Below are 15981 nucleotides of genomic sequence, written 5' to 3'. Positions count from 1 at the left end.
TTCCTGTTCACTTATACTCCCATACAGTTCCTTGAGTGCCCGGTCTGTGTTGGCTTCTGGTGGGATGTACACAGCAGTGATAATGACTGCTGTGAATTCCCTCGGTAGCCAGAATGGTCGACACAGAAGCATGAGACATTCCAGATCAGGAGAGCAGAAAGACTTGATAGAATGTACGTTCCTCTGATCACACCAGGATTTGTTGATCATAAAACCTACACCACCACCTCTGCTTTTACCTGAGAGGTCTTTCGCTCTGTCCGCTCGTTGCACGGAGAACCCCGCGGGTTCATGGCTGAATCTGGAATCTCAGCAGACATCCAAGTTTCTGTAAGGCAGATAATGCAGCAGTCCCTCATCTCTCATTGGAAAGAGATCCACGCTCTCAGCTCGCAGAGCTTGTTGTCCAGAGACTGAACATTTGCCAGTAGAATACCGGGTAGCGGGGGTCGATTTGCGCGGTGTCTTACTCTGATGAGAATGCCGGCTCTCCTTCCCTTATTCCTTATGCGTTTCCGCGGCCAGGCTGCCCAGACAAATGGCTCTGCTGGCGTGTTTGTAAACAGTGGCTCGGCATTGAGGAATTTGAAGTCCGGTTTACGGTGTGCAATTGCAGAACCAATGTCCAAAAGTGTTTGTCTGTCATAGACAACAAGGCAGACAACATCCAAGACAAAAAACATAAGAATTGTAAACAAAACAAACAAAGAACTGCAATGTTGTGTCGGAGCTCGCAACGCAGCAGCCATATTCGCTGCCATCTTGAGTCGACACTTATATAACATTATGGCCATAAAAGCATGCTTGGCAGTGCCAGTTCATTAACTCTCATTATTTTTGTTGCTCAACAGCTGCTCACTCTAGATAACGTGCTGGAAGTGATGTGTGAAGTGAAGAGGTTTACCTCTTCTTTCTCTGCACTGTCCAGGTCTCTCCACTGCTCAATGGGCTGTGCCAGATCCAGGGTGTTCATGGGAATCTTCACCTCACCTATCACATCGTGCTTCGAGAAACGGTCGAAGTCGTACACAGACATGACCAGGGTCTTTCCTCCCATTTCAGTGAATGGAATCTACAAATAACATCAGGTTATAAGTATTGTTGTGAATAAAATTAGATGTAACTAGTAATCTAGGCATATTTTTAGACTAAGGTGATACAAGTTACTAATTACTGGTGGTATTTGGTATGGGATGCATCAAAATGATTATTGCTCAAATTTTCGTTTTGGAATTTAAACAAACTCCTAACATTAAGTGTTAAATGTAAGTCCATAATAAATGATCAAATCTTGCGGCTTGTTGAGGAGAGGTGTGCTATTACTTTTCTAAATGAAAAAATGTACAACTTTCGCCTGGTGGACGATACAAATTTTGACATGCATGAGTCAATGAAAAAGGTAGTGTACCTTAAAGTGGAAAGTCTCATTGAAGACAGGGTTTAGGGTTTTCTTATGCACCTTGGTGTCAAACTTCTTCTTCTTATCTGGGAGAATGAAAACTTTGACGTACGGGTCAGAGGTGCCACCACTGTCCATGGAGAGAAGATCTGCAGCTTGCAGGATGCCCACTGTCAGCTATATAATAAAAGATAAGCATGTCAATCTTTTAAGGATTTTAAAGGCCTTAAAAAATTCACTTTACATTGAAATTCTTCATAGACTTTATTGATTCAATGAATTGAATGAGTTTTTACATGGTAAGACTTCTGACTGGTGTATAAACTGTTATACAATAGTTCAATCATCCCATTTTGTATTTATTTTATTGCATTTTCTACAATGTCTTTTCGCTGGGGTCAAATTAACACCAAACAGAAGCAACATTACTATTGCAGATAACATCACAATTTAAAAAAAAAAAAAGAAAGAAAAAGAAAATTGGTAAAACAGAGAGATAAAGCTTAAATGGTAACACTTTACATTAATGTTCCTTTGTTAAGGCCTTATAAAGGGGTTCATTGATGATTAATAAGTCATTTACAAGTGCATTATAAATCACTGATGCAGTTATAGCAACATGAGTAAAAAGGACAAATTTCATGCAATACTTGCCAAATAGTGAACATTTTAACTTACATGTTATAAATGCTTAATAAATACACTTATTCATTAAACATAAAATGCCTTGATTCATAATTTACATTACAATGCAACACAAATAGACTGTTATAGTGAGATTAAAAGGAGGTGTTACATTATGTCATTTTGCTACAATCAGCTTTGTGTCCATTACTGTAATGTCTTGACTCACTTGTGTTGTCACTTTCCTTGTCACGTTAATGTCAAAATAATGGTGCTACTCCCGACTTAAATAGTCCTAGTTACCTAAAGACTAACTATCTAAAAAAACACCTTTCAGGTCTTCATGCTTATTCACAGCATATATCATATAATGACCACTAATCCAAACTGAACTTCATGTAAATAGGTTTCTAATGTTGGGAGCTCCTTTATTAATCTTTCGTAAGTGCCCACTTTACATCAAGGTGCATTTTCATAGGTTACTAATGTTCAATAAGTGTAATTTCGCATTTATAACATGAGGTAAAATGGCTTACTATTTGCCAGGTATTGTATGAAAGTCAACTTTTTATATATGTTGCTATAACCATATATCAATGATTTATAATGCATTTGTAAATGTATTAATAGTAATTAATGAACCCCTTTATAAACACTTAACAAAGAGAATATTAATGTAAAGTGTCATCACTTCAATAACATCAGCCTACTGGGTTTTGATTAGGTCAGAAAACATATTAAACAACTTTTTAATAGGGAAAAAGAATAGGTTAATTTTAGAAATACTTTCATTATTAAAACACATACAGTTCAACATTGTGGTCTCTGAGACCAAAAAGAATTCCAGAATGTAAAGTCGGTCTCAACAGAACAGAACAGAAGGCTTAAAATATTGGGAGAAAACAAACTGATCAACAGAAACAGAAAACTAAATTTTTTGCAGAATTTCCTCACTCAATGCGGATTTGTTTTAACGCAAGGGTAAGGTGAGTTTACCTTGTTGTCAGAGAAGTCGTAATCCAAGGAGAATTGTAGTTTTCCAAGCTTCTCCTTTTCTTTGGGTTCCTCCTCTTTCTCTTCAGTTATTCCCATGTCTATATCTTCTTCATCATCATCCTCTTCCTGTTTCTGGAGAGACAAAAGAACAGATAGGCATTAAAGGAGGAAGCAGAGCAAAGGTGATGAAAGTAAAAGTTCTCCAATCCTGGTTCATTGGGCCAGTTCTCATCTTACCTGAAATTTGCCAGGTGTTAAACCACCTGGGTGTTACTGTATGTAACTAGGTCAGCAATGACCTTGGTAGTAACCTGACTTGATTTCACTTTTCCTTTCAAGACACCATTTGCATCCAAAATTTTGTATATATATATATATATATATATATATATATATATATATATATATATATATATATATATATATATATAATTAAATAATTCGGAAGAAATGTTATTACTCACAGTAATGGAGCAGAACAAGTGTTAGACAGATCATAACTTTTCCACTTTCACCTTAGCACACAAAACACATAAGACAAAATTATCCTCCATGCTGCTATTCGAAATGACAATGGAATTAAAATAGAAATTAATGTTAATTAATTATTAATTATGTAATTGAATATAGTGATGTTATCTTACAAGGCTGTCTATTTTGTGTGTGAACTAAAACAGAACCCAACTTGTTGATGTCATTGTTATCATACACTATATTGCCAAAAGTATTCGCTCATCTGCCTTTAGACGCATATGAACTTAAGTGACATCCCATTCTTAATCCATAGGGTTTAATATGACGTAGGCCCACCCTTTGCAGCTATAACAGCTTCAACTCTTCTGGGAAGGCTTTCCACAAGGTTTAGGAGTGTGTTTATGGGAATTTTTGACCATTCTTCCAGAAGCGCATTTGTGAGGTCAGACACTGATGTTGGACGAGAAGGCCATCCCAAAGGTGCTCTATCAGGTTGAGGTCAGGACTCTGTGCAGGCCAGTCAAGTTCTTCCACACCAAACTTGCTCATCCATGTCTTTATGGACCTTGCTTTGTGCACTGGTGCGCATTCATGTTGGAACAGGAAGGGGCCATCCCCAAACTGTTCCCACAAAGTTGGGAGCATGGAATTGTCCAAAATCTCTTGGTATGCTGAAGCATTCAGAGTTCCTTTCACTGGAACTAAGGGGCCAAGCCCAGCTCCTGAAAAACAACCCCACACCATAATCCCCCCTCCACCAAACTTCACAGTTGGCACAATGCAGTCAGACAAGTACCATTCTCCTGGCAACCGCCAAACCCAGACTTGTCCATCAGATTGCCAGATGGAGAAGCGTGATTCGTCACTCCAGAGAATGCGTCTCCGCTGCTCTAGAGTCCAGTGGCGGCGTGCTTTACACCACTGCATCCGACGCTTTGCATTGCACTTGGTGATGTATGGCTTGGATGCAGCTGCTCGGCCATGGAAACCCATTCCATGAAGCTCTTTACGCACTGTTCTTGAGCTAATCTGAAGGCCACATGAACTTTGGAGGTCTGTAGCGTTTGACTCTGCAGAAAGTTGGCGACCTCTGCGCACTATGCGCCTCAGCATCCGCTGACACCGCTCTGTCATTTTACGTGGCCTACTACTTCGTGGCTGAGTTGCTGTCATTCCCAATCGCTTCCACTTTGTTATAATACCACTGACAGTTGACTGTGGAATATTTAGTAGCGAGGAAATTTCACGACTGGACTTGTTGCACAGGTGGCATCCTATCACAGTACCACACTCAAATTCACTGAGCTCCTGAGAGCGGCCCATTCTTTCACAAATGTTTGTAGAAGCAGTCTGCATGCCTAGGTGCTTCATTTTATACACCTGTGGCCATGGAAGTGATTGGAACACCTGAATTCAATTATTTGGATGGGTGAGCGAATACTTTTGGCAATATAGTGTATGTTATTTGCTGTTACAGTGGTCGGTTCTTCATCAGAAAAGCTGACCAGACTACATGCTGATAGTTAAAAGTCTGGCTTTGCAAAACTAGTTAAAGCTTGGTATCAGTGTGATCTAAAATACAAACTATTAGTGTTGTACATATTAAAGCTCCTGCAAACAGGCAGCGCTTTAGAGGCCAGCGGTGTGATCAAGCAGTAGTTAGTAGTTACACCTGGCAAGCTCATCCATGTGGGATGCCCAACTGCAGCACTACTAGAGCCCTACTGTGTCTGTTTCATGAAATCAAGGTCTTCTGAGATTTTTTATGTGCTTTGTAGAATTTATGCAGCTTCAAAAGCAAAGCTAGTGAAACAGCATGTATTAGCTTACATAGATGAAGCTGTCTGGTTCAGCTTTGAAAAAAAAAAAGCAAAATATATAAATACAAGAATACAAGAAGAATGGAATAGTTGAATCAGGATGACTCTAAATAGAGGAGGAGATTTGTGCTTTCTGGTCACTCACCTCTAAAAACACTCATGTAAGATTACTTATCTATTTAAATGAGGACATGCAATAGACTTCTTTTGATTTTACATACAGGCAATTATAATTACTATATACTAAACATAACCCAATCCTATGGTGCCTTGATCCTGCCACAAATATATATATATATATATATATATATATATATATATATATATATATATATATATATATATAGTTCTGAGATATAAAGTTAAAATTGCGAGATATACAGTAATATTGAGCTATAAAGATATAGGACTCTATTTTTGTGTGTGTGCAAAGCGGAGCACTACGTGCTACAACTGTAATTGGATAACGTCTTATCCAATTTTCATGACAGCATTAATTCGAAGTGCAATTTTCGTGCCAGCACAAAACCCAAGTGGGCATAGGTGGGAATGTTTGCGCAATCTGTAGGTGTACGCGTACAGTCTGTGGGTGTATTGTGTGGTAATGAAGTGGCACAAAGCTGAGAAATAGGCCTTTGCGCTAAGACGTTTCAAAACCACGTCTTTTCTCAGTGCAAATTTTAAACTTAGTTCCTGCATTTGCAGTTTGGAGATTCCACCAGCAGGTGATAAAGTTCATGTCCAAACTCTGAAAATATAATGGAACATGAAATGATGTCCCTGACAATCACTGTTGTAGCTATTTTATGAAACAAAAAATTATGAGATTTGTGTTAAACTATCGATAGGTCATAGTTTATTTTCAATTATGATTATTATTATGTTTATATTTACAATTGTATTTATGATCTAATTTATATTGCCCACTGCAGCCTCAGCCTTCTGTTCTTGGCTGACAGAAGTGGAATCCGACGTGGTCTTCTGCTGTTGTAGCCCATTCGCCTCAAGGTTTGACGTGTTGTGCATTCTGAGATGATATTCTGCTCACTACAATTGTACAGAGGGGTTGTCTTGAGTTACCGTAACCTTTCTGACAGATTGAACCAGTCTGGCCATTCTCCATTGACTTGTGTCATCAATAAGGTGCTGCCGCCTATTCTGAGTAAACTCTAGAGACTGCTGTGTGTGAAAGTCCCAGGAAATCAGCAGTTACAGAAAAAATTAAACCAGCCTGTCTGGCACCAACAATCATACCATGGTTGAAATCACTGAGATAAAAAAATGTTCCCCATTCTGATGGTTGATGTGAACACTAACTGAAGCTCCTGACCCGTATCTGCATGATTTTATCCATTGCACTGCTGCCACACGATTGGCTGATTAGGTAATTGTATCAATAATAGGTGTACAGGTGTTCCTAATAAAGTGCTTGTTGAGTATATAAAGTGGCTATTGCAAAATAGAAAGTCATAATTCTAAAATATAAAGTTGTACTTGTGAGATATAAAGTCACAGTTGTGAAATATAAATTTGCAGTTGTGAGATATAGTCAGAATTGTGAGATATAAAGTCACAACTGTCAGATATAAAGTCACAATTGTGTGATATAAAGTCGAGAAATAAAGAAATTAAGTTGAAATCGTGAGATAATGTCGCTATTGCGAGATATAAAGTCACAATTCTGCGATATAAAGTTGCAATTCTAAGATATAAAGTTGCGCAATTACAAGAAATACAAACTCACAATTATGACAAATTGTGTGAGACTAAAAGTCAGAATTACATATTTTATTTTGAGGTGGGATCCGGCTTCCACATAAACACAAATCCTGCCTTTTACGACGACATAAAAATTTAGTTAACTAAAATAAATAAAACCTTATTTATTTTATTTATTGAACTTTAAGACAATTTAAGACATCCCCAAAAAATCCTCAAAGCGAGGTTTCAATGGATTTAACTCACTTCTGGGAACATTTTGTCCCCAGATTATAATTTAAGTAAATCCACGCACACTCAACAACACACATACTGTACTCATTCCCTCTCTCTCACAGAGACAAAAAAGTATAATTTCTTATATTTTAACGGGCATGATAGAATGTGTTCATGCATGTCGAGCCACAAAATGCAACCTCTGAAAATATTCCTTACTGACTGTATAATTAATAGAGCCATACCAAAGAAAACCCTTAGAATTCTGGCATTATATGATTATGAAGATTAGTAATGTAACAGACTAATGCAATATTCCTAATATGAAAAGTGTGGTTGTCTTACATAACTAAAGAAGAGACTTTCATTGGACATTCAGAGGCAGTCATGCTAAGTTACAGTGCATTCATCTTAGTAAAGGTGGCAGATGGAATAAGAAATGGTGGAGAAATCAAACACCCAAAATACATTCTGTGTGTGTTTTTTTTTTTTTAGGTTACAAACTGGTAATTACAGGGGTATTATGCTATAAATGTGGTTTATAAGGACATTTCTAGTGTCCCCATAATTCAAATTGCTTAAAAAACATACTAAACTATGTTTTTTTTAAATTGTAAAAATGCAGAAAGTTTTTTGTGAGGGTTAGGTTTAGTGGTAGGGTTAGGGGATACAATCAATCAATCAATCAATCAATCAGTCTATCTATCTATCTATCTATCTATCTATCTATCTATCTATCTATCTATACTGTATATAAAGTATTAGAACCAACTGCAATTTGATCAAATCAGCATGTAATCACTAATGGTTTTCATCATATTATGATTTAAATTCATTATTAAAACTACTTATTTAGCCTAGCTTCTTTGGGTGCTCTTCACTACCACAAGAAAAAATACTGGCTTGTAAAATCTACAATATGTATGATGTGCCTTAGTTGTGAATAACCAGACAAATGCAGGCACATTAGCTGGAACTGTTAGTCTATTAATCACAAAGACATTTGGAAAAGGTTATTACTGTACATAATATACAGAAACCTTAGTGGAGAAAAAACAGCTTAACCAGCCTTGAAGCAGGTCCAATTCTCGGGGTAGCGAATATAAAGTATATTTCAAACTGAACCACATGAAACTTACACTCACACACACTATCAAGCACATACAAATAATAATAATAATAATTAAAAAAAACTCACTAAATGCACACAAACACACACACACCATTGCAATTTGGCTCTTGGTTTCTCTATTTTCTTCCATACCTACATAATTCCATGGCTCATCTCTACATTTTAAGAAAAAAAGGAAAAAAAATATTTGTTGTTTCTTTCATCACAATGGTTCGTCCAGGAAAGTTACTCTCAAGTCAAGTTGTGGTCATTCACTGGCGCCCTTATGAAGGGCATGCATTGAGCTTTGTCTCAAATGCTGCTTCACCTTATCTGGACATTTCTACTGGTTCCTTTTCCTGACAATAAACTGCTTTAAGAAAGATTTGAAATAATGTCCTCTACTAATACAAACAATATAGAACAAATTATCGTGGACTAAAATTAGGGAAAATACAGGTTTTACAGGTATATATAGGCTTGGATATGTTTAGATAGGTGGAGCAGCTTTTAGAAGACAAATCGCCAAAACCATACCCTTTCGACATGCATTTTAGAGGGGATTGGTGTTTTGGTTTCTCTCAGTAAGCTCAAATGAAGTTTAAGTTCATAACCAAATGCACATACATTCCTAAAGGGGCATCCCTTATGTTCATTTGGCTTTCAGTCGCCCATACTGCTTGTGTTTATGTGGCATGTCAAACCGGTGGAATGCGAGCCCTCCCCAACCCACCCCAAACTAGTTCCTCAAGCAACCTCAGCACCCCTGTAGCTTGCAAGACTCAAGTAGAAGCCATAAATGTCATTCCCAGCCAGTCGGGTCAGAGCCCAGGTGGTCAGAGAGAGGCGCTGCAAGCCATGTCACACCTACCGTAAGTAGACAGGTCCACCACAGTCAAGACACACGGAGCACATATCAGACACAAAGCGGGAAGGATAGAGAGATGAAGAGATGGAGAGAGAGAGGGAGAGATTGAACTCACAGAAGACAGAATCAAGTTGAGATAATCAAGTAAACACTTAATGGACATGTATCAAAAAATGACATTTTTTTTTTTTAATAAACATCTGTTATTCATCATTCTAATAACCATTACTTATTACACGTCTCTCTTGAATACTTGATTCTGTCATTGACAAAAAAAGGAGGTGATAAAAATTATAAATCTAGTTTAAAACACACATGTAAAAGTTCCTAAAAAATGAAATCTTTGTGCCCATGTTGGTTTCATAAATTTTTGAAAACATTTATAGCATTTTCTAAAAAAATAAAGAATAAATAAATAAAAAATAAAAATGATGGCTTTAAAAATGTCCAGTGGTGTAACCGTCAAATAAAAGGTGCTGAAATATTTTCCTTGCTCCTTCAATATACATAAGTGAACACAGCTTAATCAATAATTTAAACACAAAGTTTTCAAACATATTTTTGAAAGAGCATCATGTCATTGACCCATACATTAATTTTGTTGCAGTTTTAACCTTTTTTCTATGCTGTAATGCACTATTATTTCTTGGTGGAACATTTAAGATCATCTACAAGTAAGATAGTAAAATAATTTCAACTCAAGTATTTATGTATTTGGTAAGTAGCCGTGTAATAAGCTAGATGTACAGTCAGTCTGTATTTATTTCAAAATAAACCCCTTACTTCTACAACCAATTTTTTTAAAGTGCAGAAATAATAAGTCTATCTGGCTGGTGTTTATGCACAAAAAAGTTTTTGAGATATTTATACAGCATAGCAACTGATATATTGGGATGTGATAGGGTAGAAATTTATTGATTCCCAAGTAGAAATTAGCTTGTCACAATAACAAAAATACAGCACACAGCAGGGCACAACACAACACGGCAAACATAGCAAAACTCTTTAGCTTATATTTTATATTATATTTCCTACACAGAGATAAAAAAGATTTAGTGCCGCTGTGCATCTGCTGAAAAATGTGTCATTTTTACACAAAAGCACAAGAGATTAACAGCACACACATTCTATTGGAAACCAAATTATATGAACACAGCAAATGAAATGACAAGGTGGAAAATCTTTCATGTAGCTTTCCTGCTTTACAGGCTGCAAATATCGTACAACACTGAATATTTTATATTCCATGAATATTAAATTGGCAAAAAAAAAAAAAAAAAAAAAAAATCTTTCCAGAATACCAACCATCCATTTGCTTGACCTAGAAGCTATATTGGGGATATGTGAGGCAGTAACATGACCATTTTTAAAACAGAGGAGCTTATGTTTTAAGATTGCTGAGTTTATAAAATATATTGAATGAGCAAAAGCCTAGAGCATTAGCAAAAACAAATAAAAAAGATGGCACAGTATCCATCAATATTAAACTCATTAGTATTAGGCAGAAATTAGTTAATCTTTTTATCTCTTTTTTTCACTACCCTTGGCTGAAATTTTAAAGGGATGGTTCACCCTAAAATGAAAATGCTGTTCTTTATATACTCATCCTCATTTCATTCTGTCATTTATGATTTTCTTTCATGCATGAAAGGAGAAGATTAGCAGAATGTTGACACTGCTGTTTTCCTTTCAATAAAAGTGAATTATGACCATGGACTATCAAGCTCCAAAAAAAAAAAAAAAAAAAAAAAAAAAAACATAAGAGCCATAAAAGAAGGAAGCTGCTGTAGGGGAGAAGATAATCAGTGAATAACAACTTTTACTCTGGTCTTTTCCTCACACAAAGCTATTGTATGACTTTAGAAGACTTGGAATATAGTGCATTAGTCATATATGGACTGCTGTTATGGTGTTTCTGGAGCTTGACAGCCTCCACCATTCACTTACATTGTATGGAAAAGAGTAGTGTGAGCATTCTGCCTAACATCTCCTTTGGTTGTCTATAGACAAAGTCATGTGTGTTTGGAAAGACCCCAGGGTGAGTAAAAAGTGACAAAATTGTAATTTTCTGGTGAACCATCCCTTTAAGGCTGAAGAGCTGTGTGGGTGGTGTTAGGTGGTCGTACCTCTCCTCCCTTCATGCTCTTCATTCCCATGTCTTCCTTCCCTTTCTTTCCCTTCTTGCCTTTTTTCTTCTTAAGGCAGGTCTTTTTAACAATGCAAAAACAGCAAGTGAGTATGAGGACCACAGCTACGATAGCGATGGCAATGATGGCCCAGGGAGGCACTAAAAGTGAAAGACAGAGAAAGATGGAATAGGGGCTGGGTAAAAAACAGTGCTATTAACATAGCCAAGTGTTTCTTCACCATTACCCCTTGACGAATAAATAACAGGGCCATAACTTAAATGTCACCGCCTGTGGCGGAAAGAATATGCAATTGCAAAGCTGTAGCTTCTGGGATATTCAAGGATAACTTGAAAATAAAAATTTGCCTTACCTGAATGTTTACAGTAAAATAGTTTCAAAAGATAGATAGATAGACAGACAAGCAGGCAGACAGACAGACAGACAGACAGACAGATAGATAGATAGATAGATAGATAGATAGATAGATAGATAGATAGATAGATGACAGACAGACAGACAAACAGACAGACAGACAGACAGACAGATAGATAGACAGACAGATGATAGACAGACAGACAGACAGACATACAGTTAGATAGACTGACAGACAGATGATAGACAGACAGACAGACAGACAGACATACAGATAGATAGACAGACAGACAGATGATAGACAGACAGACAGATAGATGACAGACAGACAGACAGACAGACAGACAGATAGATAGACAGACATACAGATGATAGACAGACAGACAGACAGGTAGATGACAGACAGACAGACAGACAGACAGATAGATAGATAGATAGATAGATAGATAGACAGACAGATAGATAGACAGACAGACATACAGATAGATAGACAGACAGACAGATGATAGACAGACAGACAGATAGATGACAGACAGACAGATAGATAGATAGATAGATTGATAGATAGATAGATAGATAGATAGATAGATAGATAGATAGATAGATAGACAGACAGACAGACAGATAGATGACAGACAGACAGACATACAGATAGATAGACAGACAGACAGATGATAGACAGACAGACAGACAGATGACAGACAGACAGACATACAGATAGATAGATAGATAGATAGATAGATAGATAGATAGACAGACAGACAGACAGACAGACAGACAGACAGACAGACATACAGATAGATAGACAGAAAGACAGATGATAGACAGACAGACAGATAGATGACAGACAGACAGACAGACAGACAGATAGATAGATAGATAGATAGATAGATAGATAGATAGATAGATAGATAGATAGATAGATAGATAAGGCAGAAAACACTCACGTGGTAGCTTGTCCATCTCATTGAGGAACTTGTTCTTGATGTCACCAAAGACGTCATTCTTGCTGACTGGGCCCTGATGCTCAGTGGAGTTGTCTGCCGGTGTAGATACAGCAGGGGCCATCGTCAGGGCACTGGCATCAGTGGGCCCGGGGGCCACCATGGCCTCAGGGTTCTTCTTAAACAAATTCTCCTTCATGTTTGATGGCTACACCAACAGAAACCTTAATGGAGAAAAAAGATGTGTTAACATGGGTGTCATGAGATCATGCTAAATCACTGAAGGTTGCTAAATCATCGCCAAAAGAAAACTGAATGAAATGACCTATCTGCTCCATAAAACATGCAAATGTTGCCAGCATATAGTTACTGTAGGAGTGACTGTCAGCATTATGTGACACACTGTCTGATCTCTTGATTATCAAAACATGCCCAATAATGTGAACAACAATGTTAGCAAGTGGGATTTGGAATGGAAAATTAATCCAAATAGTAAGCATTCATATACTAACAAGTACAAATGTACTTCTCAAATACGATTTTACTGAATTGAAATATTTTTTTCTTAAAGGGGTTGAAGTCACATCGTACATTTTATTTAAGTCCGCTTGTAATGTTAAAAATAAAAATAAGAAGTAATACCTCTTGAAATTATCCTTTTAAATGCAAGACTGAGCATGAAATATAAGACAGTGGATGTTTTGATCTAAAGTGTTTACTTTAGCCCTTTTTCTTTTACATAGAAAATGTCAAATAGAGCCCTGCAGTTTTGCATTAATTACTGAAAATATAAAACTCTCACATCAAAGTTCTAAATGATTCAACTGAAGCAGGACCACCCGTGCTGAAAAGAATGATACACGTAATGAAAGGAGACTTACCCTCTGATTTCATTAAAAAAAACACTGGGATGTAGGCAAACAAAAAGGATTTCTCATTTCTCAAACGTCAATTTCCCGCTCCAATGTTGCAGAGTCTGTCTGTACCCATTGCCTTGCATAAATAATTTAATGAAGTTGACAATTCACGGGATAAGCCGTTTTATTATTCAAGGGCCCATTTCTTCACTGAGAATGTATGAAGGAATGCACTATGCTGCCGTTATGCAATCTGACATTGCACAAGTCAAGTGGCCCACAGACAGACTGCAGGAGCAGCTAACAAAAGAAAAGATGGAGAGATGGATACAATACAGACACAGAGAGGCAGAGTTGCACCCACCAGTCTCTCTTTTTGACACCAACCAGGTTGATTAATGACTCATCTACACCTGAAAATCTGACTGGAATCATCAGACAGTCTGACACTTTTTCACCCACAAACAGAAGTTCTTTTGTTCTTAATTTGTACAACAAAACAGAATCAGTATTAAAGTTAACATGAAACAGTTCACAACCCATTTTAATTCTGTAATCTGAAGTATCCGGATATTCAATTAGAAAAAATGTAGGACAGGACATGATTTTATCGACTCTGAAAATAAATAAATAAATAAAAATACATGCAAAATAAAACGTGTTTCCTTTAAATGATTATTATTATTATTATTATTATTATTATTATTATTATTATTATTTATTTATTTATTTTATTTTTTGCCCAATTGGCAAATAGTTCTTTTTTGTTTAAAGCATAAACCTTTCCGAAAATTATCTCAATATCTTATGTAATTTTGCTTCTCAATTAAATGTATCTTGTTTTAAGGACACAAATTTATGTTTAAAGGAAAATAAGAGAAAAATACTGAGTAAGAAAAATATTTTTTTTGCAGTGGATCGAATATTTATTGGATTGTGAAAACAAAGAATTACATACCAAAATGGGGCCAGAGGGGTGGAGGGGAGGGGGTTTGAAAGATTTCGTAATGTCATCCGAAAAGGAAAGCTGCTTCAGAGGCAGGCAAGTTCTTGCATTTAGATTTTTTTTTTATTTGTTATGATTATTATTTTTATAATGTGCAGTTTAGCATTGCCACAATAAGCCCAGGAATGGGCTTAAAAGTAAATTGGGTCGATGTCGATTTTATGTTCATGCCTCAAACACAACCACAACATCTCCAATATTCCTCCTTCAAAGTGCAAAATTTCAAGCCAGCCAGCCCACAACTCGATTAGTCTGGAGATTGTTACATTTAAAAGGAACAGGATGCACCAATTAATCGTTTTACAATAAGGCCAGGAATGTGCTTAAAGAAAGTAAAATGCATCATTTTTTATTTCATCTTGGCTTTAAAATATTTCAGTGTTCTTTTAACTTGTACACCCTTTTTCTAGTCAATTATTGAAAGCATATGGACTTTCTGTAATTCTAACTTTAAGTGGGATTGACTCTTGACTTTACCACCACAGATGGGACTATCGAATCTTTGATAAGGCAATTACAAGCAAATTAAATGCTTGGTTTCCTCTCTTCGTTTGCCTGAGTACCTGATGTCAGAACAAAAACTCCTCCTCTATTTTATTAAAGAAAACTTTGTAATGTATTATGCTCCTTTTTATAAGATACTACTTCTGACATATTTACAGGATGAGTCAGAGCTAGGATCAATTGCAAGAAAACAAATACTGACAAAAAAATGCACTTGTTTGAACAGCTTGTAACCAACCCACTGCTGTCCAATTATATGATATTACTTATTCATGGTGAAAACAAAGAGACCAGTGATCTAAGGAAATTGACTGATTAAACAATCCCAAGGTAATTTCAACTGGCTTACAAATGAATGTGTTAAATGACTGTAGAGCTCCAAATGGATTAATACCTGAGAGAAAATGAGAGATAAATTGTAGCTAATCTGCCAACAGACTGGAAGTTAATAAACAAAAGGCAGATTGTGATCTGTTGTCAACATTTGTAGATTTAGCTGTCCAAAAGCTTTAATTGCAAACATTATTTTATAAAACTGAAAGTGTAAATAAAAAGTCATAATGCCAAAACCACAAATGTGCTAATGCCTTCTAGAAAGTAAGAACAGAGATGCTATGGGGGGAGCGGGGCTACTTGTCACACGGGGAAGTTGTCACGAGGGCTATATGCAGAAACTATAAGCTTTTAATATCTGCCAACGACTAGCAACAGCAAGTAGCGACTCATGGTTCATGTCTGTGATGTAAACTAAAAGCTATTGGCTATTTTTTTTTTTTTTTTTTTTGTCTGTTTGCTTGTTTACTAAACCCAACCTATGATGGCTATTTTAAAAAAGGGACATACCTTTCAATATATCCCATCCCAAATTCTTGTTTCAATAGGAAATACGTCAACAAAGAAAACAAAACTGTCCATTTCATGGGGTCTTTTACCCTCATGTTA

General features: G+C 36.5%; 1 protein-coding gene across 2 annotated transcripts in view; it reads right to left on the bottom strand.

Moving 5' to 3' along the window:
- Window positions 1-15981, bottom strand: part of LOC127419285 (synaptotagmin-2-like) — a 54207-nt gene that overhangs the window by 12423 nt on the left and 25803 nt on the right. The window contains exons 2-6 of one of the 2 annotated variants that reach the window (XM_051660575.1): window positions 12676-12896; window positions 11354-11514; window positions 3020-3151; window positions 1409-1576; window positions 905-1072 (exon numbers count right to left, since the gene is read on the bottom strand). In XM_051660575.1, coding sequence (XP_051516535.1) covers window positions 905-1072; window positions 1409-1576; window positions 3020-3151; window positions 11354-11514; window positions 12676-12871 — 825 coding nt within the window. In that variant the 5' untranslated portion in view covers window positions 12872-12896. The remainder of the gene's footprint in view (window positions 1-904; window positions 1073-1408; window positions 1577-3019; window positions 3152-11353; window positions 11515-12675; window positions 12897-15981) is intronic. The other variant, XM_051660576.1, reaches the window with a different exon arrangement.

Source organism: Myxocyprinus asiaticus, chromosome 28, assembly GCF_019703515.2.
Source record: "Myxocyprinus asiaticus isolate MX2 ecotype Aquarium Trade chromosome 28, UBuf_Myxa_2, whole genome shotgun sequence".
Lineage (NCBI taxonomy): Eukaryota > Metazoa > Chordata > Actinopteri > Cypriniformes > Catostomidae > Myxocyprinus > Myxocyprinus asiaticus.
This window is presented reverse-complemented; position numbering and strand designations above follow the sequence as displayed.